Source organism: Hemicordylus capensis, chromosome 1 (genome assembly GCF_027244095.1).
Source record: "Hemicordylus capensis ecotype Gifberg chromosome 1, rHemCap1.1.pri, whole genome shotgun sequence".
Classification (NCBI taxonomy): Eukaryota; Metazoa; Chordata; class Lepidosauria; order Squamata; family Cordylidae; genus Hemicordylus; species Hemicordylus capensis.
Window position 1 is genome coordinate 198,765,294 of NC_069657.1, and position 25,009 is coordinate 198,790,302.

The 25,009-nt window shown below is 42.3% G+C and overlaps 1 protein-coding gene across 7 annotated transcripts in view; it reads right to left on the reverse strand.

Moving 5' to 3' along the window:
• Positions 1-25,009, reverse strand: part of OLA1 (Obg like ATPase 1) — a 159,444-nt gene that overhangs the window by 50,248 nt on the left and 84,187 nt on the right. For all 7 annotated transcript variants that reach the window (XM_053266838.1, XM_053266840.1, XM_053266839.1 and 4 more), the window contains 2 exons: positions 13,950-14,030; positions 13,577-13,674 (listed from right to left, as the gene is read on the reverse strand). In XM_053266838.1, coding sequence (XP_053122813.1) covers positions 13,577-13,674; positions 13,950-14,030 — 179 coding nt within the window. The remainder of the gene's footprint in view (positions 1-13,576; positions 13,675-13,949; positions 14,031-25,009) is intronic.

A 25,009-nucleotide genomic window follows, 5' to 3' on the forward strand; every position in this document is an offset into this window, starting at 1 on the left:
TGCGTAACCACCATATTATTTTATTTATTCAATTTCTATATGACATAAACCTAAAGGTGTGTCTACATTTTCTTCACACACACTGTACCAGAATCTGCCCATTTTAAAAATGGCAAGATTACTCCAATGATGTTTTATGTATCACAAAAACAAACTGTCAGTTGGTTCGAACAATAAAGTCTATATGTTAAAGACAATGGTCAACACCCAGAGCAACTAATTGCATACAGGAGGACACTGCACTAGTGCAAAACTGTTGTGCTAGTTAGTTACACTTAGTGCAACTAGTATGCACAACTGCAGTTGCATAACAGTGGCACACCTCATTTATTTCAATGGGGATTTTGCAATCCCTAAGAAGGTACCTAACAAAGTTCTAAAGCAAGGCTCTCTCTACTATTAGATTGTTTTGGCAATCTAGTATGTTCCCAAAGGCCACTGGTTCTCTAAATACTATTCAGTGAATTTATATTAGAATACGTTAACTCCACCAATGGTATACACCACATCAGTATTTTTAATTTCACTGTGTAGTTATTACTTTGGAAATATCAAGCAGTAAGAAATGACAGAGAAAATGTTTACAGCGTAAGCAAAAAAATATAGATTTATGTTCCGTAATACTGTTATTTTCTCTCTTTTTGCCCTTTCATCAGCATTTGTCATCTGTAAAAAAGGGAGATGCTAAACTCTCTGGAATTTCTTTTTTCTTTTTTAAATGAAAATGAAAATGTGTTTTCACACAGCCGATTTACTAAAGCAGTTTTGTTGAAAAAGTTGGAATTGTGAAAAATAAATAAATCACACCACCTTACTGAATTCTGCATTTAAAAAGCGAAGCTTCCTTGTAATTGGTCTAGTAGAGGCATGCTTTCCAATTGGTGTTCCAAGGAATGCTGGCCAGTATGCTGTGCTGATTTGCTCTGCATCACCTCCAAAATGGGAGAGTTTGCTTTTGAGACTCACCCATAATGCAGTGGGAAGAGCATGTCACTTCTGGTGCATATGGAGCGAGTTAGTTCCAAAACTGGGGAGTTCAAGCTCCCTGCTTTTAGAGCTGACTTGCTTCCTTAATGCTATTTGTCCAACACATGCTGCTGGACTGGAGAACGAAGGAAATGAAAATAGATAATTTTTTTACAGAGGCAATGCTATCGCCAAAAAATAAATAAATGTGTGTATGCTGGGGGAGGCAGCATGGCTCAATTTCTTTTTTTTTACACGTCGGTGTGCCTCAAAGATGAAAAAGGCTGGGAAGCACTGTAGTAGAGGTCTTTTGATGTATCCAGCAGCAGCCAGTAAGCCCTGCTCAGGAGGGGCGATGAGGGCAGAATAATATAATTTTAAAATGTGGCCTTACGCAGCATTTTATATGCCCCCATGGCAACAGACCCAACATCCCACGGGGGGTGCCCCAACCCCTGTTGCACACCGGGATGGTGGGTTGACCACCGCTAGGGCACATAAGATGATGGGTGCTCATGGTGGCTATAACTTTTAAAAGTTATATTATTTTGCCCTCACTGCCACCTCCCCTCCACTTCGGAGCAGGGCTCACCAGCTGCTACTGGGTGCACTTTTTCCAGAACCTCATCCTGCCTTACTTTCTTCCATTATCAAAGCATTTTTCTTATATGTTTTAAATCATTTCAATATGCTTCATTTGTGCTATTGTCCATATACCCATTTACTACTACTAACAAATTATTAACTTTTTTTTAGCAGAATCTAAACTGGCTACTTCATGATTCCAGAGCACAGCTACTTCAAAATTCTGTCTTAAAGTTTTATTGCATCCCTTGATTGGTTTGTTTTTCCAAATCACACTAGATCTAATTTACACCCATTTGGGTGTAAAGCTGCACGGTGCAACTCCATCTAATTTGTGTATGGGTGTAAAAGTGCACAGGTACAACTGCACAAATTCAATAGTATAAACCATCAAGTTGCTTACCTGTAACTAGGGTTCTTCTGGTTGTCATCTGTCCATTTACACAATTGGGCTTTGCACCTGCATGAAGGCCTGTCCAGGAACTTTCCAAGCTATTGCTTTAGAACACATTTTTGGTTGTAGCTCCGCCCTACCTGCTCCCAAAGGTCACCTTTACACCCTACCTCCTCAGTTTAGGAGTCTACTGATAGATAGAGTAGATAGATAGAGTAGATAGATAGATAGATAGATAGATAGATAGATAGATAGATAGATAGATAGATAAAGTTTTCTGCAGTGGGGAGCAGGGTCTGTGTGAGATGGACAGATGTCCACCAGAACCTAGTTACAGGTAAGCAACCTGATATTCTTCTGGGTGGTCTCTGTCCATCACACAATTGGGCACATAGCAGACTAATATACTGGAGATGGAAGAAAGACACAAAGCCAATTGCAGATGCAGAACAAACATGTTAAACTAACCAGAACATGATGCATAAAGAACAGATCAACAACAAAAACATGAAAAATAGATTGCTGAACCGTACGTCCAAACACAGCATCAGTCCCGGCCCTAACATCCAAGGCTTAATGACTGACAAATGAGAGAGGAGAGGGCCATGTGGCCGTCTGGCAAATGCTCACTAGTGGTAGGCCCCTGTAGAAGGCAGTAGACGTCGCTCGCTATGGCTCACGTCAAATGCGCACAGCTGGGGTGACTTTTCCTGCTAATGAATAGCACAGTTTATTCATCTGTACAATCCAACTAGATATGGACTGTGCAGAGGCTCAACCTCCCTTTTGAGGTTGTCCATAGGCAATGAAAAGAGAAATCAACTTCCAAAAGGGAGACGTCCTGTTGATGTAAAAGGTCAATGCGCTATGGACATCCAAAGCATGCCAGAGTTGCTCATGCTCCATATTCAGGCCTGGGAAGAAAACAGGTAGAGTGATCAATTGGGAGCTGTGAAAAGAGGAGACTACTTTAGGAAAGAAAGATACATCAGGTCTTAGAGTTGCTTTGTCATGGTGGAAAATAAGATATGGTGGGTCACACATATTTGTGGTTCACCCACCCTGTGTGCAGAGGTGATAGCAACCAAGAACATGTTTTTCAGAGTTAAGAGACAAAGGTCATCATGTGTGGCCAAAGGTTCGTGAGCTGCAAGTGCAGTAGAATCAAGTCCCAAGGGGGTGGAATATTGGAAACATCAGGGTGGAGACTGACCAGGCCTTTGAGGAACTGTTTTACCTTGGGAATGCTAAATAGAGACATTCCATGTAGAGGTTTCCAGTGGACCGCGATGGCAGCCAGATGGACCCTGATGGAAGACATAGAGAGACCCATCTTCTTCAGGGCGAGCAGGTGAGAGAGAATAACTGCAACAGACACAGTAGCTGGTTCAACAACCCCTAAAGATTGGGGGAGAGTTGAGAACTCCTTCCATTTCACGTCATAGGAGTGGATTGTTGTGGGCTTCCAGGAAGCTGCACAGACTAAAAAAAATCTGCAGTGAAGATGGAAGGTGGAGAGTCCGCACATCCGGGTACAAAAGTTGGCTGTGATGCTGAAATAGGGGATTCCTGTGTGCTGGCAAACGAAGGTTAGTCCACTGTGACCTGTGGAGGAGACAGGGGAACCAAGGGCATCTGAGCCATGACAGGGTCACAAGGATGTACTGGGCTGCTTCCTGGTCTTTTTTTGAGGATCCGGAGAAGCAGGGGGATTGGCTGGAACATGTAACTGAAGAAGGGGCTCCAGCTTATTGTAAATGTATCTCCTTGGGACCCCCGACCCAGCCCTACTCTCATATTAAGAAGTGGGCATTGATGGTTCTCCCTAGTGGAGAAAAGGTCCACTTGTGGTGACCTCCAAGTCTTGAAGATGCTCTGGAAGACTTGAGGGTACAGCTTCCATCCATGCGTTGTCATTCATGTCCTGTTGAGGCAGTCCGCCAAGGTGTTGTTCTGGCCATAGATGTGCACTGCCGAGATATGAACCCGGTGACAAAGGGCCCATTCCCAAAACAACATAGTCAGGTGGAGCAGGGAATGAGAGTCTGTGCTGCCCTGGCGATTTATATATGCTTTGACAGTGGTATTGTCTGTCAGTATTTGCACATGTTGACCCTGCAGGTTGGGCAGAAACCCTGCAGGGCCTTGAATATAGCCAGGAGCTCTAGTTAAATGATGTGTAGCCTGGTTTCATGCACTGTCCAGTGACTGCTGAGACAGAAACCATTGTAATGGGTGCCCCAACCCTGTTTGGAGGCATCCTTGGTAACCAAAACCTGAGGGGTTTGCATGGCAAAGTCCGTGCAACAGGAGAGATTGGTCCAGGTGGACCACCACCTCATGGACCTCTGGACTGCAGGAGGGAGATGAAGCTGTATGCATTGTGTATCTCGAAGAGGATCAAACACATCCCAAAACCATCTTTGAAGGGGGCGCATGCATAGATGTTCAAAAGGTAGAACATATGTGGTAGATGCCATGAGTCTTAACAGCTGCTGGACATACCTTGCAGTTTGAAGTCTTGTGGCTTGTAGAGTTCATGCAAGATCTTTGTGATGCGTTCTGATCGAAGGTAGACAGCTGCCCTTAGAGAGTCGAACACAATGTCCAGGAATTCAATCCTGGTCGTTGGTCACAGGTGGGACTTCATATCGTTGATCCGGAGACCTAGGCTTTCTAAATGGTCTATGGTGATACTTATGTGGTGTTGTAAGTCATGTTTTGATTGAGCTGCCAAGAGCCAGTCATCCAAATAAGGAAAAATCTGGACACCTTGCTCTTGAAGATAGCCTACTACAACCACCATGCACTTGGTGAAGGAAGGCTGAAAGGCATAGCCTTGAACTGGAACCTTTCTGAATCTACTTGAAAGCAGAGAAGTTGTCTGTGCTATAGGTGAATGGTTATATGGTAGTAAGCGTTTTCTAGATCTATGGATGAAAACCACATTCCTTTGAACAAGAGGGGAGTAATGTCTAAAACAGTAAGCATGCAAAAGTGCTCGTAGGTCAAACCTGTTTAACCTTTGGACATCCATGACAGGATGGAGTCCTCCACCACTTTTTGGTATGGTAAAATAAGAAGAGTAGAAACCAACTGTCTGCGATGTGGGGGGACTGTCTCTATAGAACCTTTCTGAACAAGTGTTTTTATTCTGTCCTAGAGATTCGGAGTGGGAGTAGCACCACAGAAGCCAGAATCTGGAGGGCTCTATGGAATAGCCAACTCTATGGCGTAGCCAAGTTGGACAATGGTAAATATCCAATTGTCTGATATAACCTCTTCCCAGGCAGCAAGATGAGGTCATAGTTGTGTTCCCGTGGTAAAGTAGTCAGGCCAGCTTATGGTAAGGGGCAGACCTGTCTTTGGCTGGAGCCAGTTTCGAAGAGCGGAAGGGCTTTTTACGGTGTTGCAAGAACCTGTCCTAGCAAAAGGAATGGTCTGATCAAGACTGAAGAGAAGAACTTATAGAAAAAGGCAGTCTCCCTTCTAACAGGGATTCCCAGATGTTGTTGACTTCAACTCCCAGAATCCCCAGCTGCAACTGCTTTTATTAGGGGATTCTGGGAGTTGTAGTCAACCACGTTTGGGAATCCCTGTTAGAGGGAAAACTGGAAGGAGGCATATGTTGAGGTATAGAGTTCTTATTAAATTTGTTGGCAGAGTGTGTGGAAGATCAACTCATGGATTTGGCGGTGTTACAGAGTTTGTGGACTCGTTCCATTGTTTCATCCATCCCTGACCCAAACAGTGTCAGGTCAAATGGGAGGTTTTCAATTCTGGCCCTACTTGAAATTTTTGAATCTTAGGGGTGAGGCCCAAAGAACAAAGCCACGTGGCAGCGCAATGCTACAGAGCTAGCAATGGGTCTTGCAAAGCAGTCAGTGGCATGATGGGACATGTGAAGAAGCAGCTTGTTTAATCTGAAGGCCTCCTTCTGTAAAACAGGAGCTATGGCCCTCTGGTCCGATGGCAGGGCGTACAGATATGGGGACAGCCTTTCACACAGCATATGATTGTAGCGCAACATGCAGGCCTGGCAATTAGCAATTTTCAGCAGCAAGTATAAGTATGTAGTAGAATAAAGGTGCCATCCCAGAGAGTCCAATTTACATTCTTCTTGATCTACAGGAGTAGAGTGTGCTCTGTTCTGTGACCGACTTTGGGCAGCCTCCACCATAATGGAATTTGGGGTGGGGTGCATATGGAGAAAATGGCAGTCTGCAGACTGAATTCTGTAAAATATAAATATATTTATTTTCCCCCTTGCAAGTTGACTTGACAGAGGATGACTACTCCCAGCAGCTACAGATGATATCCAGCAAGGATGGATTCGTAGGCAAGGCTGTAAGTTGAGGTGCATCAGCAGCAGCAATTAAATTGAAAATTGGATTAGATGCAGGCTTAGTCTCTTTAACTTGAAGGTCCAAGGCCATGGCCATTCACGAGGTTTGTTCTGCAAAGGATTTCAGGTCTTCCGAAAGAGGGGTCTCGAGTCTGGAGTCTTCCACCTGGTCAGACCGAGCAGGAGCATCCATTAAGTCTGGACTATATGGGGATTTAGATAACTCTCCTTGTTCAGGCTCTGAATCTGAACTCTCCAAAATCTGAGAAGGTGGCAGCGCTTCAACAGAAGACAAGTCAATGGGAGGTGCTGACACATAAGCAGGAGGCTGATCTGGTGCCAAAGCTGTACACTGGGAAGGGAGAGGTGCAGGCAGTCTAAGAGCAGGCTTGGCTTGAGAGAGAAAGAATGGAAGTGTGGGGTCTGGCACATGGGGTGGGCGAAATGATCTAGATCTCCCCCCGGTGACGCCCTGCAGGAGATCTGCTGCTATGGCGAGGCAGAGGAGAGTGCGAATGACATAGAGCAGTAGGATGTATAGGCTCCAGAAGCTCGAATCCCAGCACAGGCAGAGCACTAGGGAGTGGCAGCCCTCATCCTATGGCGAGAAGTGTAGTAATAGCATCCATCAGGATAGCAGTAGTCACTGTCAGGGGACTAGGCATGTTGTTCAGAAGACATGACGTAAACAAAGTAGGGAGCTTCCCTACGGTCTTCATAGTGCCAGGCAGCACTGGGGGAGGCAGAGTACCAATCCCCGAAGTCACCAGAGCTGGTAGAGAAACTCGGCTGCTCTTTCTCCCTAGCAGAGAAGCAGGCATCTCCAGAAGCCTGTTGGGCATGGATAGGAGGTGCCAGAAAGGAAGACTCGCTGTGGGTGCCCACTGGTACCATGCTAGGGGTCAGTACCGAGCGCTATGGGGCACAATGCTTGGACATACGAGGTGTCTTCTTAGGGCTAACGGGGGCTGCCGCCACCAGGAGAGGAGCACACACTGAATCGGCCAAAACGGGAGCAGAGTCTGGATATACAGACTTCCTTTTCTTAGGCAAGGAGGGTACTGCATCCAATTTCTCCCTGTGCGCCTTATGTAGAGGCTGGCACTGTGATTTAGCAGGCGCTGAGGGCAGGGAGGCAGTGCTGACTGGTCTCCGAGGGAGCCGGAGTTATCTGACCCAATCGGGGAGCAGAAAGTGCAGGCGGTAGTGTAGATGAACGGGAGGGAAGCTGAGGCGTTTCATTCATAGTTTAGCCAGAAGACCTTTGTTCCACTGCCGCTGCAGGTGCCTTTTCCCCAGAATGGTCCTGAGCCCCGTTGGCAGAATGGTCCTGAGCTCCCAGTTGCACTCACTTGCTCTGGGTCTATGATGGCAGAGCAAGTGAGTGCCTTTGCCGGGCAGAAGATCAACTGGGAGGTTAGCTGGGCTATCCTGACCATGGGCAGGTACGTTAATTCGCATCCTGACATATGAGCTCAGGAAAGGGCCTTGTATCATAAGGATGGTGTTCATCTGACTTACCAAGGCAATGATTTATTTCTTTGGGGTCTGCAGCACAGCATTCGTGAGATCTTGGTCGGGTGGGATAAGCAGGACCAAACAGAGGTTTGCCCTGCTTTTGTGACCGATGAGTGTGGGTTTGTGTTGTTTTAGATCGGTGTCTGACTGGAGGACCGTTTACTGCGAGTAGGCAAGCTGAAGAACAGCCCTTGCAGGTTTTGTGGCCCTTGGGCTGGGATCCGCCCCTACTCAGAGGCGAGCTGGCACCCGCCATGCAGAGTTTTGCGGACTGGGTGGGTGGGGCCGGTCAGCTTCCCCTCAGTGGGGTTATACTTCATGGCTGTTATGATGTCCAGATTCAGTCTGGTCCGAAATCACACCCAGTCTTTCACCCTGGGGTTGGGCGGACCTCCTTATGAGGCTGAATCTTAGTGGGGGTACCCACACTCTGAACCTATGCCTTGGTGCAGGTTATGTAATAATTATCAATAAAGTGGCCCTAGTTCATCCAGCTATGTGAGTATTGTCGTCTTTGATGCCTGGGGATGCAATTCTGTTATCCTATATAGTTCAATACCTAAGGTTTCACTAGTAGCTTCTTCTTACAATATATACTTGTTACAGAAACAACACTAGAGTTAACGCTTCCGGATTCTTTATAAAATGCTTATTTGTTTTGTAAAGGGCTTTCAGTTATTTAACTATTTGTTTAAAGAACAGTAAGTTGATCTTTAAAATGCTGAAATGAATTCCTCTATACATCATGATTGGTGTCATCTGATCATAATATAAGTGCAACACACACAGCTGCCATGTCAGCTTCTCTTCAGGTACTAAGTCTTAATAATAAATCAATGGAAAGACTAATTTAACATTGTTAATACCAGTAAGTAATTCCTTGGAGTTGTTCCAGCATTTACACCTTTCAAAAGGTCAATACACCTACTCAAGTACCCAACAGTCCTATCATTCACACTGTTTTCTGCTTCTCAAAAATTGAAAAATGACATGTTATTAAAATCTTAATATGTATTTACTAGTAATTAAAAATGTTCATTTGTTCAGAGAGGGTGATGCACAACCAACAAAAGTGGTGTAGTTTAAGCTTCCCTCCTATTGCTCACAACCTTAAAAATGTCTTTTTGACACTGCCATAAATGTTACTCCATTGTTAAATGACCTATGAAAATGTTTACTGCTGTGTCCTTCCTGAATTCACATTCGCTTCCTTGCAACATATCACAAACCAAGCTCTCTATATATTTGGTAGCTGAGCAACTAATCCAACTGCAGTTCAGATTAAGAAAGCACAAAATTAATATACATCTGCCAATGAAATATATTCTAATCAGTTGCATCTGCCATGAAAAGACAACACTGCCATGTAATGACAAAAGGCTACCATTACATTCTTCATTTAAAAAAAAAAAACCTGCACTTTAGTGCAAAAGATACATTGCATAAAAAGAGGATTTGAAGATCAGCTACTCTGCAAGGATGAAGAAAAAATGGTCATCATTCGGACTTCAGCAGATGCCTTTCCCTATCACACAATGTTTCCCACTCATAAATACATGACAAATACTTCCTCAATCATTTTTTACGAGCAGGGATGCACAGGGGGTTGTCAATGGCTAGCTTGAGGGAAAATAGGAACAGCAGGCGGCAGAAACTGTACTGAAAATGGCTATGTGGTAAATTCTCTTCTGGAACATCACTCAGCTATCCCAGGCTTTGATCTTTCAGCTACAATTACACTAAAGTCCACAAAACCTGGATTTTATTTTATTTCTTTAAACTAAACCATCAGTTCTGCATAAACACAGTAAGATTTTTACTATTAATTTATAATATAAATAAACTGACAATTTAAAAAAACCAACAAAAAACCTGTAATAAATATGCTAAGTTTTGCATTCTGTCATCATCACAACTGGTCTCACAAAAAACATGGGGTGTCTGGCGACAGCTAAATCACAGACTGGTGTCTCCCAAACAGTCTGTCTACCATTAAGGTCTGAGAAATGGTATTTACTGTACAATTAGAGGCAGTGAGCTCTACCTGTAATCACCCCAATGCAGGTGTGATTATCCATTCTGCACAAAGAAACTGGCTCATATTGTTATCGTGGCACTTAAGTAGATTCTATAACACCACTTAATTCAGAATACTAAGATTTATGCATTACATTTGTATAAAATTTTAAAAATGCTCTGTTGCAGATTGTTGTCAGAAGACACTCATATCTGTAAAGTTTGCAAGATAGTCATAATTTCAAGTGTTCCATTACAAAGAAGGTAGATATAATTAAATAGGTTTTTTTGCCAAGATTCTGTACTGAAGCAGAAGTTTGAAAATATGGTCACTTCAACTATATTCCTTAGAACAAACATAAGTGCATTACACTATTAGGAACAGAGCAGTTTTTAGTTAAAATAATTTCACAGAATTTATTCTAATAATTTATTGGAGTTAACCATCTGACATTAATTATTGTTTTGGCTTCCAGTCTATGGATGTTTATTTTTCAGTTTAAAGCCTTCTCACTCTTTGATATCATATGGAAATGAGAGATTTTAATGGAAAATTGAAACCATGTGCATCTAAGTACTTAATGAAGTACAGGGAGAACGAGAGGGTGTGTTTTAGGAGAATTCTAATATACTACTAGCTTTGGATACTTTTTCAAAACAATAAGTTTTTACAACACGGTACGCTATGAAAATTACAGCAAAAAATATTGTCCTTAATGTTTGCTTTTAATGAAATTAAGAGCTCATTCTCCCAAACAACTGTTCATCACATCTGAAACTTGTCCATGACAAGTGAACATTACATTTTTTTCATACACCAGACCTCTATTTTATCCTCGTGTTCTGGAACTGAATCTTAATCCCATCACAGCATATTTCACACACTGCATATTCTGCAGGTATGCTATGTGCATTCATAATGACAACAGTATGCAAGTTTCCGAACTACATGAGACAAAAAACATGCATGAATAATTATATCTTCTAAGTTATAAGATTTGATGCACAGTGAAATATCGAGCCCTGATGACGACATGTTGACGTCAAAACGTATGCTTTTACAGAAACCTTTTGGATTAATTTCCCTTTTATATATTCACAATAAAGCAGGTCTTCTAAGGAGTAATGCTGAGTTTTGTAAAACAGTCTGATTTTTCCATAAACTATTTCCATAAACTATTTTCTTGCACAGGGAGACTGTTCATTAGGGGCAAGAGAGCAATGCCCTCTCATCTCCACCATCACTAAGCAGCCCCCAACACAATAATAAAGTTCCCTTCTTGCCCTTTTCCTCTCTATTTTTCTTCTCTCGCTGCTTCCTCTGTATGTCTGCTTTTTGTAAGGAAAAAACCCTGACATTTCCACAGTCTGCCAGAAGGGGACCTCGCCTCGCTTCCTCAACCCCATTTCCAAAAGGAGGCTATTTTTAACAGCAGTAGACCAGATGGCTGGGGCAGTCAGAAGCACATGGATTTAGCTTTCTGACTGGGTGCTGGCTTCCCAAAGCTCAGATGGAAATCAGAGAGTCAGGCAGGGAAGGAGGCAAGCTAAACTTGAATTATGCAAGGCTGCCAGACGGACAGGCCAGTCTGCTGCTACCTGCCGAGTGTATGAGAGCGCCATCTGCACTTAGGATTTAGGATTTGCAGCGGGGGGGGGGGGGGGTCAAGTGAGCCAACATTGAATTTGGGGAGGGGTGAGGAAATTTAAACAATCTGGCATGGTCTGCTTCTTGCTTCCTCTGTGTCTGGCCTCTCCTGGGGGCTTTTGACTGGAATGCAGTTTCCCTGGGGAGGACCCCTCCCCCAATTTTCCCTCACCCTCCTGCTTTATTAGAGGTTTTCCTCCTCCTCTTCTCTCTCCCTGCCATTGGCAGCAAGAGAAGCCAAGAGGGAGGGGGGGTGCGCCATGTAGCAAGCAAGGAAGGGCCATTTCTGCTGGCCCTCCTCTTTTCTGCACCCCTCCCCACCCCAGAATTCCCCAGTGCAGCCTGGTTTGCAAGAACCCAACCAGCAGGAATTTCCAATTTTGAAGTCCAGCCACTCTCTGCAGACGCAATTCTGCCATTTAAAATTGCCACGTGGCTGCAGCAGGCTGTCCCAGTTAAATGCCTGCCGTCACCTGGGCCTCCAAGAGGTTGCTTGTTTGAAGACAGTAGATTGGTGGGGAGAAGATACAATGGGGGGGGGGCGCTAGGACTAACTGGGCAGAGCTCCCCAAAGCATAAAGGGGAGGGAGAAAATTTGGGAGGAGGCTCCTGGGCAAAGGGCAACCTTTGGGTTGGGAAGCAGAAGAAGAGAGTGGGGAGAAAGCTCACCAGAACAGAGCCAAGATTGCTGCTACAGCACTCAGTGTGGCACTGGTATTGCTGGGGGGGGGGGTAGGGGTGGGATGGAGAGAATGACTTTTGTATTCTGCTCCTGCACTTAGGCTTATGCTGTTTTGGAATGTAAATGTATTGCATTTTTAAATTTTTGGTAGAATCTAATCATGTCAGCTCTAGATACTTTCTGTCTTCTAAGTCTGAACCACAGTTTGTGTCTGCCCTGAGTGACTGATTTCGGATGGGAACATAAGCAAACCTGCGACTGTGACGTTTGCTTTATGTAGAAACATGATTTATGGCAGTCACCGTGTGTTTTTAACAACCTCGATGCATTTTTCAAATTCCATCAAATGATTTTCTTTCTCTGAAGATATTTTCAAATTTGTTCAGGCTTTTAGCTACCCCACCCCCTGCAAAGCTTTTTTAATCACCAGACAAGACATCTCCATCCACTTTGTTCCAAACTGGATTTCAGACATGAAATGATGCAAGATAAAGTGAGATTTGCCTCTCTCTCTGTAGAATACAGAATACATAATAGATTTTTTGCATCCTGTTACAAAGCCAGCCATGCACAATTTCTGGACACCCATAAGATATGAACATGCTTAGCTCAAACCATTGGTCCATTCTCAGTATTGTCTACAGTGGCTGGCAGCTTTTTAGCAGTGGGATGTGCATTATGCGTTGTTTTTTGTATGTGTGTTTTTAGATGGAGGCAGTTCTGGTTATATCATACAATACTTTTGTAAAGTCTGGGAATATTAAATCAATTAAAATTAAAGATAAGGGTCATTTGGCACAAAATGAGCCCTGGGTTGTATATAAAATCTTTAAACAATAATTAGAGGGGATTAATCAGTAGGTCATGTGTAGCTCAAACATTTACCTGTTTTGATATCAAGTCAATAATTAGTTGGCATCATCCAATATTGCTAATGGACCTGTCTACTCTTAGGTCCACCCAAAATTAGCTCCACCCTTTGTTACCCCAGGCACCACCCATTACCTGCCCTGCCCACTGCCCCCCCCCCCATTTCCAGCAGCCACTAGCCCCACTGTTCTTGCAACATTAAGATACTTAGCATGTTTTCTTCAAATCCAAGACCAAAGGTTTGCGTGAATCGAGGCTTATTTCATTGACAACTCACAAACCTTTAAGCTAGGCACAATTTTGGTTTTTTGCCCCCTCAGTTTCATACTGAAAAAACTACTTAAGAGAGCAGAGGAAATTGCTGCTATTTTTTAATAAATCTTTAGGAGAATTACCTCAGCTACATTCCAACAGACAGGGTAATAGGTACACTGTCAAAATAATGGCTAGTCATGTTTTTGTATTTTGAGTAAATCTAAATATCTTATGCTAATATTCACAAAAGTTTGAGAAAAGTGACTTTTTAAATATAGCCAACTTCAATAAACTCACCATTTGTTTTTCTTTCTAATGTAGTCTTTTTCAGATAGGTTAACCAGGTAGATCATTGGTTTTGAAGTTAAAAACAAGTGTTTGTTCAGCACATCAATCTAAAAGTCAGGAAAGAAGAACTCAATTAGAACGAACAAGAAACCCAGGCTGCAATGAGATAGATAGATAGATAGATAGATAGATAGATAGATAGATAGATAGATAGATAGATAACCACTGAAATATAAAAGTTGTTAGAAGCAATTCACATGGTTAGCAATCATGGCATTGCTCAACTGGAGTTAAATTAAAGGATTTAAAATAAAGATAGGATACTGTAATTTAAGGAAATACCACATTAGATTTGGTAGACAAGGTAATAGTTATAGCCTACCTCTTTGTCATTCCAATCATGATAGAAGCGGACAGGTTTTTTTTCATCTATTACCCAGCTTTTGATTTTGCACATTATGTCCTGTGCAGAATTTAAAAGAAACAAAAAGCATTAAAGTAGGATATAATTAGTTATGTACCAGACAGTTGTTTCTCATGAGTGAGATTAATTTTGGACAGAAAAATATTATTTGCCTTCCAACTGAATTAGATATACTAGTGCAGATGAACACAGAAAAACCTTTTTAGTCACTTTATTGAAAAATGTAAGTTATGCTTCCTTTAACCTAGCTGAAATATTTCATATATAAACTAAATTGCTTTCCAAAATTCCAAATTGGCATAGTAACGAAGCATCCCAGTGGAGGAAGTCATACACGAGGGGAACATGCTACAGTAAAGGAATATGTGCAAAAAATGATCTGCATGTTTTTAAGACACTTGTTGAAAAAGAAAATGAACTGATTATTGGTGATCTGCTCTTCAATATATTAATTTAAATGGCCAAAGGCCTTTGTATTCTGCATTATTACTTTTTGTCAACACCTTCTCCTTTCCTCCAAAAATGAAACCTGCCAAAGCTTCCATTACACAATGGCAAGAGCCTTGCACTAGTGACCTCCAACCAGCTGCATTCACTTTCAGAACATCTCTCCCTGCAGGAAATCTAAAGGCCTTTTAGTTAGCAAGCTAGTGTGCATTCAGAAGGAGTAACTGCAGGAAGAGCCCAATGTGCTTTGTTTCTCTGGCCTTTCTTCACAGAAAGATTAATCATCTGTGAAATGGAAACGGCAAACAGCAAGTGACACAAACTGAACCCTTCAAGCCTTTCCTCATCAGTTTTGTGGTTCTGAATCTGAAAGCTGCGTGTGGCAAGGTTTGCCTTACAGGCAGGTGTTAATAAAAGGCTCTTAGGTCTGAAAGGTCAAACCAAGCTCTTCTAGTAGTAGTACATTTTAGTGTCAAATTTTGTCAGAGATAATTTATGGTCATGCTCTAAATATTGCATTTCATGAACGTTATCACTGGCATGATATTCAATTAATGAATTTTACATGAATATGTAGTCACCAAATTTTTTCTCTAAGGCACATGTTTACCTTGTCAATAAATAGGTTAAACATTTATAAATATACAACCTTTGTATTTAGTATGCCTACTCTTATCAATCTTGCAATTGCTTCAGGGTGAAGAACAAGAGGAAAGCTCTTCTAAATCCTTAGATCCTGATTTGTAACCCTCCAGGAACAGGACTCCCCACAGATTTTAACAAGAAAGGGGCAAGCTGAAAACTTTTAATGAAATATAATATGTTCTGCCTAAAAATAATCACTTTTACTCTCCTATAACTGATTTTCACTCATAAATGTTTTAAAAGTGGCTAATGTAACACCATTTCCTACAAGGAGAAGATCAAAGTGCTATATTACAAATGCATTATGATTAAAAAAGCACTGTGCAGCCTTGCTATTAAATGTTCTTTAAACCCTAAAAGGCTTCCCATAGATCTCACTTGGCACTGCATATACAACCTTTGACAAGTAATGTAGACCATTTTTATTCATTGCCTAAAATTGTAGGCAATTATGTGCGTCACACTGGCCACCTGCAAGTTCTGAATGCCTGCTCCAGTTGTCAGAGCTAAAAACTAATGTCGGAGGGGATTAATCTAGGGGGAGAGAGTCCTCTTTAATGGCTCCAGCAGGTGAAATGGCCCAGCTGGTTACTATGATGAGTGGCCAGAATAGCTTATGTAGAGACATGCAACAAGATTACACATTTTTTAAAAAAAACATAGTAGAACTATCCTTGGACACCATCTTTTTTCTTTGTTTGTTTTATACACTCAAATAATTAATTTAAGCTAAAAAATATGCATTTAAAAATCTTTTCTTCGTTATTAGACCAATTCCCTCAAGCAGTTCTGCTTAATTTGTGGAGGAATTTTTTCTCATTTCAGAATTAACGTTATTTACAAACTCCATCTTTTAAAACCATTAGCATTACAAATGTCTCCAAATACTAAACACATTATATCATGTAAATTGGGGGGGCGGGGGAGTCTTTGGAACTAAAGAGTTCGAGTTCTTGACTTCATGTTGCAATGAAAGAAACCTGTCTTGAATATTTGGTTTATCCTTCAATTATCTCTGCATAGGCAAACAGCAGTTAAAATGTATTAATGCAGTTTTCCCAGTCCTACCCAAATTGTTCAATTGACTTTATTCACTACAACATAAAAAGAATTAACACTCAAGATAAACTATTTTAAACTTCATACCTAAACTTATACTTCGACAAATTAAAATATCATCATGTTCTATCACAATCTTTAAGATCAGCTCAAAATATCCTTTTAGCACTGCAGCAAGTCCAAAAAGCAAGGACAGGTAGAGAGACATGCTCAGCAGCTGCTCCTTAACTGTGCAACTCCCACCTTCTGGAAACTTGTCAAAAATCTGAGCTTAAGCACCTATCAGAAGTGTAATAAGACTATATTCTCTTGGTTGACTTTCAACGACTATGGTTAAGCAGACATGAGAAGCTTAAATTTAAATTTCAGTATATACCATGCTGAATTTTACACGTTAATGAATATGTTATTTACTTTAACTTTGCTGCTAATTAAGTTGTTACGCATCCAAATCTTTCAAGTAGACTACTGATGAAACTAAAATAAACTTTGGGAGCAAGTTTGGGTACATAAATTCAGAAACTATTATTTACTAGCACAGCCCCATCAAAACAATAGACTAACAGGTACATATGCAAGATTATTCTTTGATAATTATGCATGTTTTTTCTTTTATTTTTAAAGAGATTATGAACATGGTTCAAAGCAACATAAAGTTAGACACACACACACCCCTTCTCCCACCAAAAAAGGTCATAAGATTATGAAGAGTTTTCAGATATCTGGCTCTCTATGGAGAACACACACGAATTCTGCTAAAGGAGAAAGTTAACAGCAAGTTTTCCTATACATTGCCTATGATCCAGTAAGACCTAGTTGCCTTCTTGAGAAACTGGAATTTCTCTCACACTTTTCAATCCAGCAGTCCCTTCCTCCCCCACCCTGCAACTGAGAAGCCGTGCTTTAAAATCTTCAGAGAGAGAAAATGACCAAGTCATCAGCATGTGCCCTAGAGACTTCCTGAACCACAGCCATTACGAATGATTATAGTTTTCTGTGGAAGTAAAGCTTTGGAAATATGACATTCCTTCTGGCTTTAAGCACAAGAGAAATGGATCAAATAAAGAATTCGATCAATTAAAACAGTATTTTCTCATGCAACATTTGGACATTTAGTAAAATAAAGTGGATTGTCTGCAAATACAGAGAAAGCAGAGCTAAACTTCAGTTCATAGGAACATAGGAAGCCGCCATATACTGAGTCAGACCGTTGGTCTATCTAGCTCAGTATTGTCTTCACAGACTGGCAGCGACTTCTCCAAGGTTGCAGGCAGGACTCTCTCTCAGCCCTATCTTGGAGAAGCCAGGGAGGGAACTTGCAACCTTCTGCTCTTCCCAGAGTGGCTCCATCCCCTGAGGGGAATATCTTGCAGTGCTCACACTTCTAGTCTCCCTTTCATATGCAACCAGAGCGGACCCTGCTTAGCTAAGGGAACAAGTCATGCTTGCTACCACAAGACCAGCTCTCCTCTCATCGCATCCACGCAAAGCCAGTGGTTAAAAAATAAATGTTTGCTTGCTTGCTATACATTTTACCACTTCTGGAGATGTACGGAAAGCAATCTCTACCGTCTAGTTTTAAAGAAGTGGGTAAAACTGTATCTGTATGGGGGGGAGCAAAGAGCTATTATGTTTCCCCTCCATGATGATCTACCCTCCATAGAAAGATTGCTCTGATTCCACTTTAGGAGGAGCACACTGCTTCTTCAAGGTAGGCTGCCACCAGCTGAAGTCACTAACCAATCTAGCACAGCTTCAACAAATCCTAGCTTGAGAAACCTCATGACACAGCATAGTCAGAGTCTACAGAACCAAGTCCCAGAGGAACAGTATATAGTAAATGTTAGCTCTAGAACTAATGAATACAAGTGTGTGTGTGTGTATTTTATTTAACTATTTATTTAATTTGATTTCTATATTGCCTCACCCAGATGGCTAGGCAGTTCACAAATACAATTAGCATGTGGTGAAGAGTTTGCAAGTAATCCTCGAGGTAAAGCCAGCATGGTGTAGTGGTTAGAGTGCTGGACTAGGACCGGGGAGACCCGAGTTCAAATCCCCATTCAGCCATGCTGGGTGACTCTGGGCCAGTCACTTCTCTCTCAGCCTAACCTACTTCACAGGGTTGTTGTGAGGAGAAGCTTAACTATGTAGTACACTGCTCTGGGCTCCTTGGAGGAAGAATGGGATTTTTTTAAAAATGTAAAAAAAGAATGTAAATATAAATCTAGGACTTTTTAAAACCAGACTGAAGCCACTGCTAGATTTGGGAGATTTATTAAGAAAAAAGTTGTGCACAAATAAGGAAACTGGGAGATGAAGAAGAAGAAGAAATATACACTGGAATGAGGAAAATAAATACAAAGCAATAATTAACTTAATACTGAGTTTTACCTTAGATCAAGGGTCGGCCACCTTTTTGACATGGCATGCCTATGTCCTGAGGAGACACCCAGACACTGCCAGGCATGCCTCTCATGCGGATGTCATGGGCAAGGCCAGTCTGCCTCTTGCCCTCATGCTTCCTCAACTTCTCCCAGCCAGCTTGCAGCTGGTTCATGAGCGGGAAGACTTACTTTCTAGAAAAAGCAAGTAAATGGGCTGCAAGCCAGGCAGAGGTGGCTGAGAAAGCGTGTGGGAAGGAGGTGGAGTGGCCCCCCCACAGGCCAAGAGCAGAAGCATATGTTTCAGGGGTACCACAGCCTTAGATTATCAGGCAGATCCTTCACAACTGAGAGTTAATACCCAAGTGTCTCCTGGTCTTAGACACCAGGCAGTAGAAGGCAAGTGGTGACATTTTTTTAGGCTATTTGCTCAAATATATGTAGAAACTAAAAAGGGGGAAGACTCCCCACTTTTGTAGGGGTATACAACCCTTAGGCGCATCTTCAATTGGTCTCCGACTCTGGCCAATATGAATTTAGGATTTTTCCTCCAAACTGAAGGTTCCTCTTTCTAAATGGATTTTGACTAAAGATGGATCTGGACTGGATTAAGGGTGGACCTTTGTGGCTGAATCTACTTACTAACAAAAAGACAGGAAATGTTCTTATTCAGAGAACTAAGTGAGGAATCAAAGTCCATACCAAAATTAAAAAAATTAAAAATAAATAAATTCACAGAAAACCAGATGTCTGTGTGCAAGGATTTATTTTTTTAATGTAGGAGCATTGATCTTGTCAAGTTCCATCTGAAGTGGTTCAGCCCAGACTCAGGTTTACCATGAGAGTGTCTAGTTTACATATCTAATCAACATTGCAAGTGATGCAACATGAACCTATCCAACTGATCAACCATTCTTTAACCTCCTTACAATTTGGCCTCACATTTGAGATCCCAGCTATGTGGTTCATCCTGATGATAGCAAGCTAGCTCCCCACTCATGCTAGTAGTTCACTGGCTTTCTTTTCAAGTTTTCTACCATCTCTAAAATTAGGATTTTGCTATACAGAGTTGCATCCATTTGTAGATGGAATGGAATCAACATCTTCTGGAGGACTCAGGCATGACATCTATAAGATCATGGCAGGAGACACAATTACCAACTGCTGAGGTAAAATAAACATTTAAAATGTATACCCCATCTTTCCACTCATGTCTCCAAGGCAATTTACATATGAAAACTAAAACAATGTAGGAATAGTTCCATAATTGCTACCAGGAGAGATGCTCAAGTGGCCTTTGCGTTCGTTCTAACCTTTGGGATTCCTCCTTCAATAATGAATTATTCAATTTATCAGAGTGCTCAGGCAACCCCTTCCAGCCCACAATGTTTCAGGTGTTGTACCAGTTGAAGAACAGTCTTCTCCAAGTTGATAATGAAGGCATATTCCTCCAAGCACCTAATCATCATCTACAGGGCCATCCTTACAGAAGGTGAAGGCTGGGGTGAGGAGGCCCCAGCGGGGATGGACGGCAGAGCTGGCAAGGCTAGCAGGTGCAAACAGCCACAGTCTCCCTTCTCTATTTCCACACAGCTGCAGCTGTGTTGTGTGTTTGCACATGATCTCTCTCTGTCTTTTTGTCGTGCTATAGCTGTAACAAACTCCAGTCACAGCACTGGTGGGGTGAAAAAGACAAAGTCAGACAGACACAGCAGGATGAGAAGACAGAAAGAGATGCAGCTGTGGCCATTTGCACCTGCTAATCCAGCTAGCACCAGCCACCACTGTCCTTACCCTCAGGTCAGTCTGGGGCTAGGGGGATTGGCACAGGGCTCAGGCACTTACTCTGATTCTCCAACCCCCAAGGATGGCAGGGATTATTTGCATATCCTTCCTGATTCTGTGTCTGCACCAGGATATTGGCCAGATAAGTACACAGTAATTCAACCTGGACTCTGAATAAGGTTAAAAAAAAAGAAAAAAAAGGAGCTACTAAAACTTTTGAGAATACCCTGGAAGTCAGTATCAACTTGAAAAGACAGTCTCAGTATTGAAAGTGCCTCTAGTCTAATGAAAACTTACATTGTTATGATCAGTCAGGAACAGCTTTTCCTTTTCCCCTGAAGAGTGAACCGGAAGCAAACCCTGTCCGTCAAGCAATGACCTCTAGGGATCAGCCACTCAGCACACAGTGACCAGGACCTAGGAGGCCTTGAAGCAGGAAGTGAAGGGGTTCTTTGTTGGAGCCAGGCAGGAGATGAAAGAAGTTGGACAGAAGGCTTAGTGAGGAGCAATGGAGTTTGCACCTCATGGCAAAAGCTAGCCTGAAGAACTCTCTCTCATGGAAGGACATCTGCAGATCCTTGGGAGACAGGATTGCAAGAAGTTTTAATTTTCTCCTGGAGTTTGGGGTGAGTTTCAAGGGGGAAGGAAGCCCGGGCTTCTGAAGGGTTTAGCAAGGGAACAGTTTGTTATCTTACTCACGTTAGATTTCATTCTTTTTGTGCTACTGCAAATCTTTACAACTGATTTATTGTGCTTTTATCTGTAACATAAAAAGCTAAGAGCAATGCTAGCCTGAGCCCTTTCTTCCAATTAGGGCTCTGTAGAAGTCTCTGTACCCTGCAAAGGTACTTTTAAAGGTCTGTTGCAATTGGGGGTGCTCCTTGCATTATCTTTGCAACTGGGTAACCATGATTTTAAAGTGTACCACTCCCACTATCAACTGGAGTGCTTTTTGAAGTATTCTTGCAAGTACTGAGTGTCTCTGTTACCTGTAACTGAAGCTGCTAGAGCCTCAGACTGAAGCAGTCTATAGTCTTTTGAATAAAGTTTTCTTTTTTTATTCTTGGTAATTTTACCTGCCTCTGAGTGGATTGTTAACTCAGGAAAAGGGATTTTACTCTGGTACAAACACATCTCAAGGTTAATTGTTCAGCAACCTACCAAGTTTGCTCCTCACATGTAGACTGCATGTGGGAGGTTTTTGTATTTTTCATTGGTAAAAGTGGAAGAGAGTCTCCCTGGACACTCACCCAAATCCAGGGAGGAGTTATCTGTAAATAGGGTTTGGTGTCCGTGATTACCAAGAAATTGTAAAGTTTTAAAGGAACAGCCTTTGTTGAGCAAACATGGAGGAAATAAATCAGCATTTTTCTTTCCCCCACGTGGACGTGCTCTGAGACAAAGGCTGGGCTTAAATCCGCCATTCGCTAATTGCTATTCGCTACACTTAAAGCACAGACAGACCTCCAAAAGGGTTATGGCAGCTAGGAAATCTTCCTTTCTAATCTTTGTCCATGGTAGAGAGAGGTCTTTCAGGAAAATATACAGACCTCTGTGAAAATCTACCAAAACCCAGATTCTAGCTAAAATGGCAGGATTATTCTTACATGGCAGGGAGTTCTCTCCATTTAATTATCTATCCATCCATCCATCCATCATATCTGTACACTGCCCCAAACATCTATCTCTGGGCAGTTTACAACAAATTAAAACTTTAACAATTAAAAACCACAAGTAAAATCTTGGATAGATAAATGTGTCTTTAAAGACTTTTTTTTTAAAGTTATGAGAGATGGGGAGGCTCTTATCAACAGGAAACACATTCCAGAGTCTTGGGGCAGCAACAATAGTAACTGCAGATTAACCTCTCTGGATGATCTCAATGGGTGGTGGAGCTCATTGTGAAGATGATGTTGTAGGAAATTAAAGCCTTTGTCTCAGAGCAGCTCACGTGAGAGGGGGAATGCTGAATCATCCCTGGCGAGCTGCCTGGCTAGGCTTCTCCTAAAACTAATCTATATTTCCGGTATAATTAAAATGCTGCCGCCACCACCACCCTTATCGACAGAACTTGAACCTCCCTGGGCTCGGGGTGAAATCACAGGGGAAATTCTTTATTTTGCTATTGGCTAAATACAAAAACCTTCCATGTGTAAGCTTACACGTGATGAGAAAACTGATAGCTGATGAGCATTTGAGGATGCTACTGCACCAGAGAAATCCCTTTTCCACCCTCCCTTTTTTCTTGAGTTAAAACCCAACTCTGAGAGGCTTATAAAAAGAACAAAAAACCAATTTATTCATTTACTAGAGACTGCTTCTGTCTGAGGCTTTTAAGTTTTAAGTACACTCAAAAATACTTAGTAGGTTACAAAAATAGGTTGTCCTAGGCTACAGTTTAGGTTGCATTTAGGTACGCTTAGACGTTTATAGAGTCTTCTGCAATGGCATAGTTTGGTTGAGCGTAGGCTAGTGTTTCTAATTCTTATTACATTGCAGGTAAACTATAATAGAACAGTATCAGGAATATGCAAAGCACGCACACAAAGAAATATAAGTTTCTAATGCAAAATCTGACTAACAAACTGTTCCCTATGCTGAATCCCCTTTTCCTTGAAAATTCACCCAATTCCTGATGAGAACCAAGTGTCCTGCAATCCTGTCTCTCAAGGATCAGCAGTTATCCCATGTGAGAAACCTCCATACTGGCTTTGAACATGAGAAAGCAAAAAAATCAATGCCCCTCACTAAGCCTTTCCACACATGCTTCTCCAGCACAGAACACCCTTCTTGTTCCAGAATTCCCACCAACCACTTCCTAGGTCCCACCCATCTGCTGTACTGATTGGCTATCCTGGAGTTCACCAACCTGTCAGTCGAGACAAGGGTTCACTCCCTGTTAACTCTTTAGAGGGAGGAGAGGCTGATCACTACAGATGTTCTTTTAAATGTTCTGGGCCTATGCTGTTTAGGGCTTTGTAACTTATAACAAGCACTGTGTATTGTGCCCAGAAACCTATTGGTAGCTAGTGTAACTTTTAAAATATAGGAGTAATATGGTCTCTTCGAGATGACCCAGAGACCAACCTGGCTGCCACATTCTGTAACAACTGCAGTTTCCAGACTACGTAGGCAGCCCCATATGGAGCACATTGCAGTAGTCAAGCCTGGAGGTTACAAGCATATGTACCACTGTTCTGAGGTAGTTCATCTCAGGAAACTGACGCAGCTGGCATATCAGCCCAAGCTGGTAGAAAGCACCTCTGGCGACTGCCTCAACATAGGACACCAGGAAGAGATTTGGGTCCAAAAGCACTCCCAGACTGCTACCTGTTCCTTCTGGAGAAGTGTGGCCGCATCCAGAACCAGCAGATCACAATTGTCTCCAGAGCTCCAACCCCGCACAATAAGTATCTCCATCTTATTTTGAGTCAGTCTCCATTTGTTATCCCTCATCCAGCCTATCATTGACTCCAGGCAGGAATTTAGGGAGGTTATGCCTTCTCCTGATGATGTTGACATGGATAAAAAGATCTGAATGTCATCAGCACACTGATAACATCCTGCACCAAATCTCCTGATGATCTCCACCAACGGTTTATTGTAGATCTTAAAAAACACTGGATACAATATAGAGCCCTGGGGGACATCATACAGGAACATAGAAAGCTGCCATATACTGTCAGACCATCAGTCCATCTAGCTCAGAATCATCTTCTACACAGACTGGCAGTGGCTTCTCCAAGGTTGCAATCTCACTCAGCCCTATCTTGGCAATGCCAGGGATGGAACTTGGAATCTTCTGCATGCAAAAATACAGATGCTCTTTCCAGAGCTGGTCTTGTGGTAGCAAGCATGACTTAGCTAATCAGTGTCCGCTGACTCCACCCTGGTTGCATATGAAAGGGAGACTAGAAGTGTGAGCACAGTAAGATATTCCCCTTAGGGGATGGAGCCGCTCTGGGAAGAGCAGAAGGTTTCAAGTCCCCTCCCTGGCTTCTCCAAGATAGAGCTGAGAGAGATTCTTGCATGCAACCTTGGAGAAGCCGCTGCCAGTCTGTGAAGACAATACTGAGCTAGATAGACCATTGGTCTGACTCAGTATGTGGCAACTTCCTATGTTCCTATCCCCTAAGGGGAATATCTTACAGTTCTCAAACAGGTAGTCTCTCATTCGAACGCAACCAGGGTGGATCCTGCTTAGCAAAGGAGACAATTCATGCTCTTCACATTTTGAAGAACAACCATCTCCAAGTGACACCATCTGGAAATTGCCCAAGAGACAGGAGAGGAACCCCCGCAAAGCATGGTTTCCCTCTCCCAACCCTCTCAGATCTCCAGAAGGATACTATGGTTGATAGTATCGAAAGCTGCTGAGAGATACAAAAGGACCTGCAGAGTCACACTCCCTCTGTCAATTCCCCACTGGAGATCATCTACCAGGCCGACTAAGGCAGTCTCCACCCAATAGCCAACCCAAAAGCCAGTTTGAAATGGGTCTAGATCATCAGTTTCCTGCAAGACTAGGGCCCACCACCCTCTCAATTACCTTGAGAGGAGGTTGGAGATAGGCCTATACCGTGGGAGGTTGGAGATAGGCCTATAGTTGCTTACCTCTGAGGGATCCAATGAGGCTTCTTCAGAATACTATTCTTCAGTATACTATTTCCCTTACCAGGATCCCTATCAGGGAGTTAG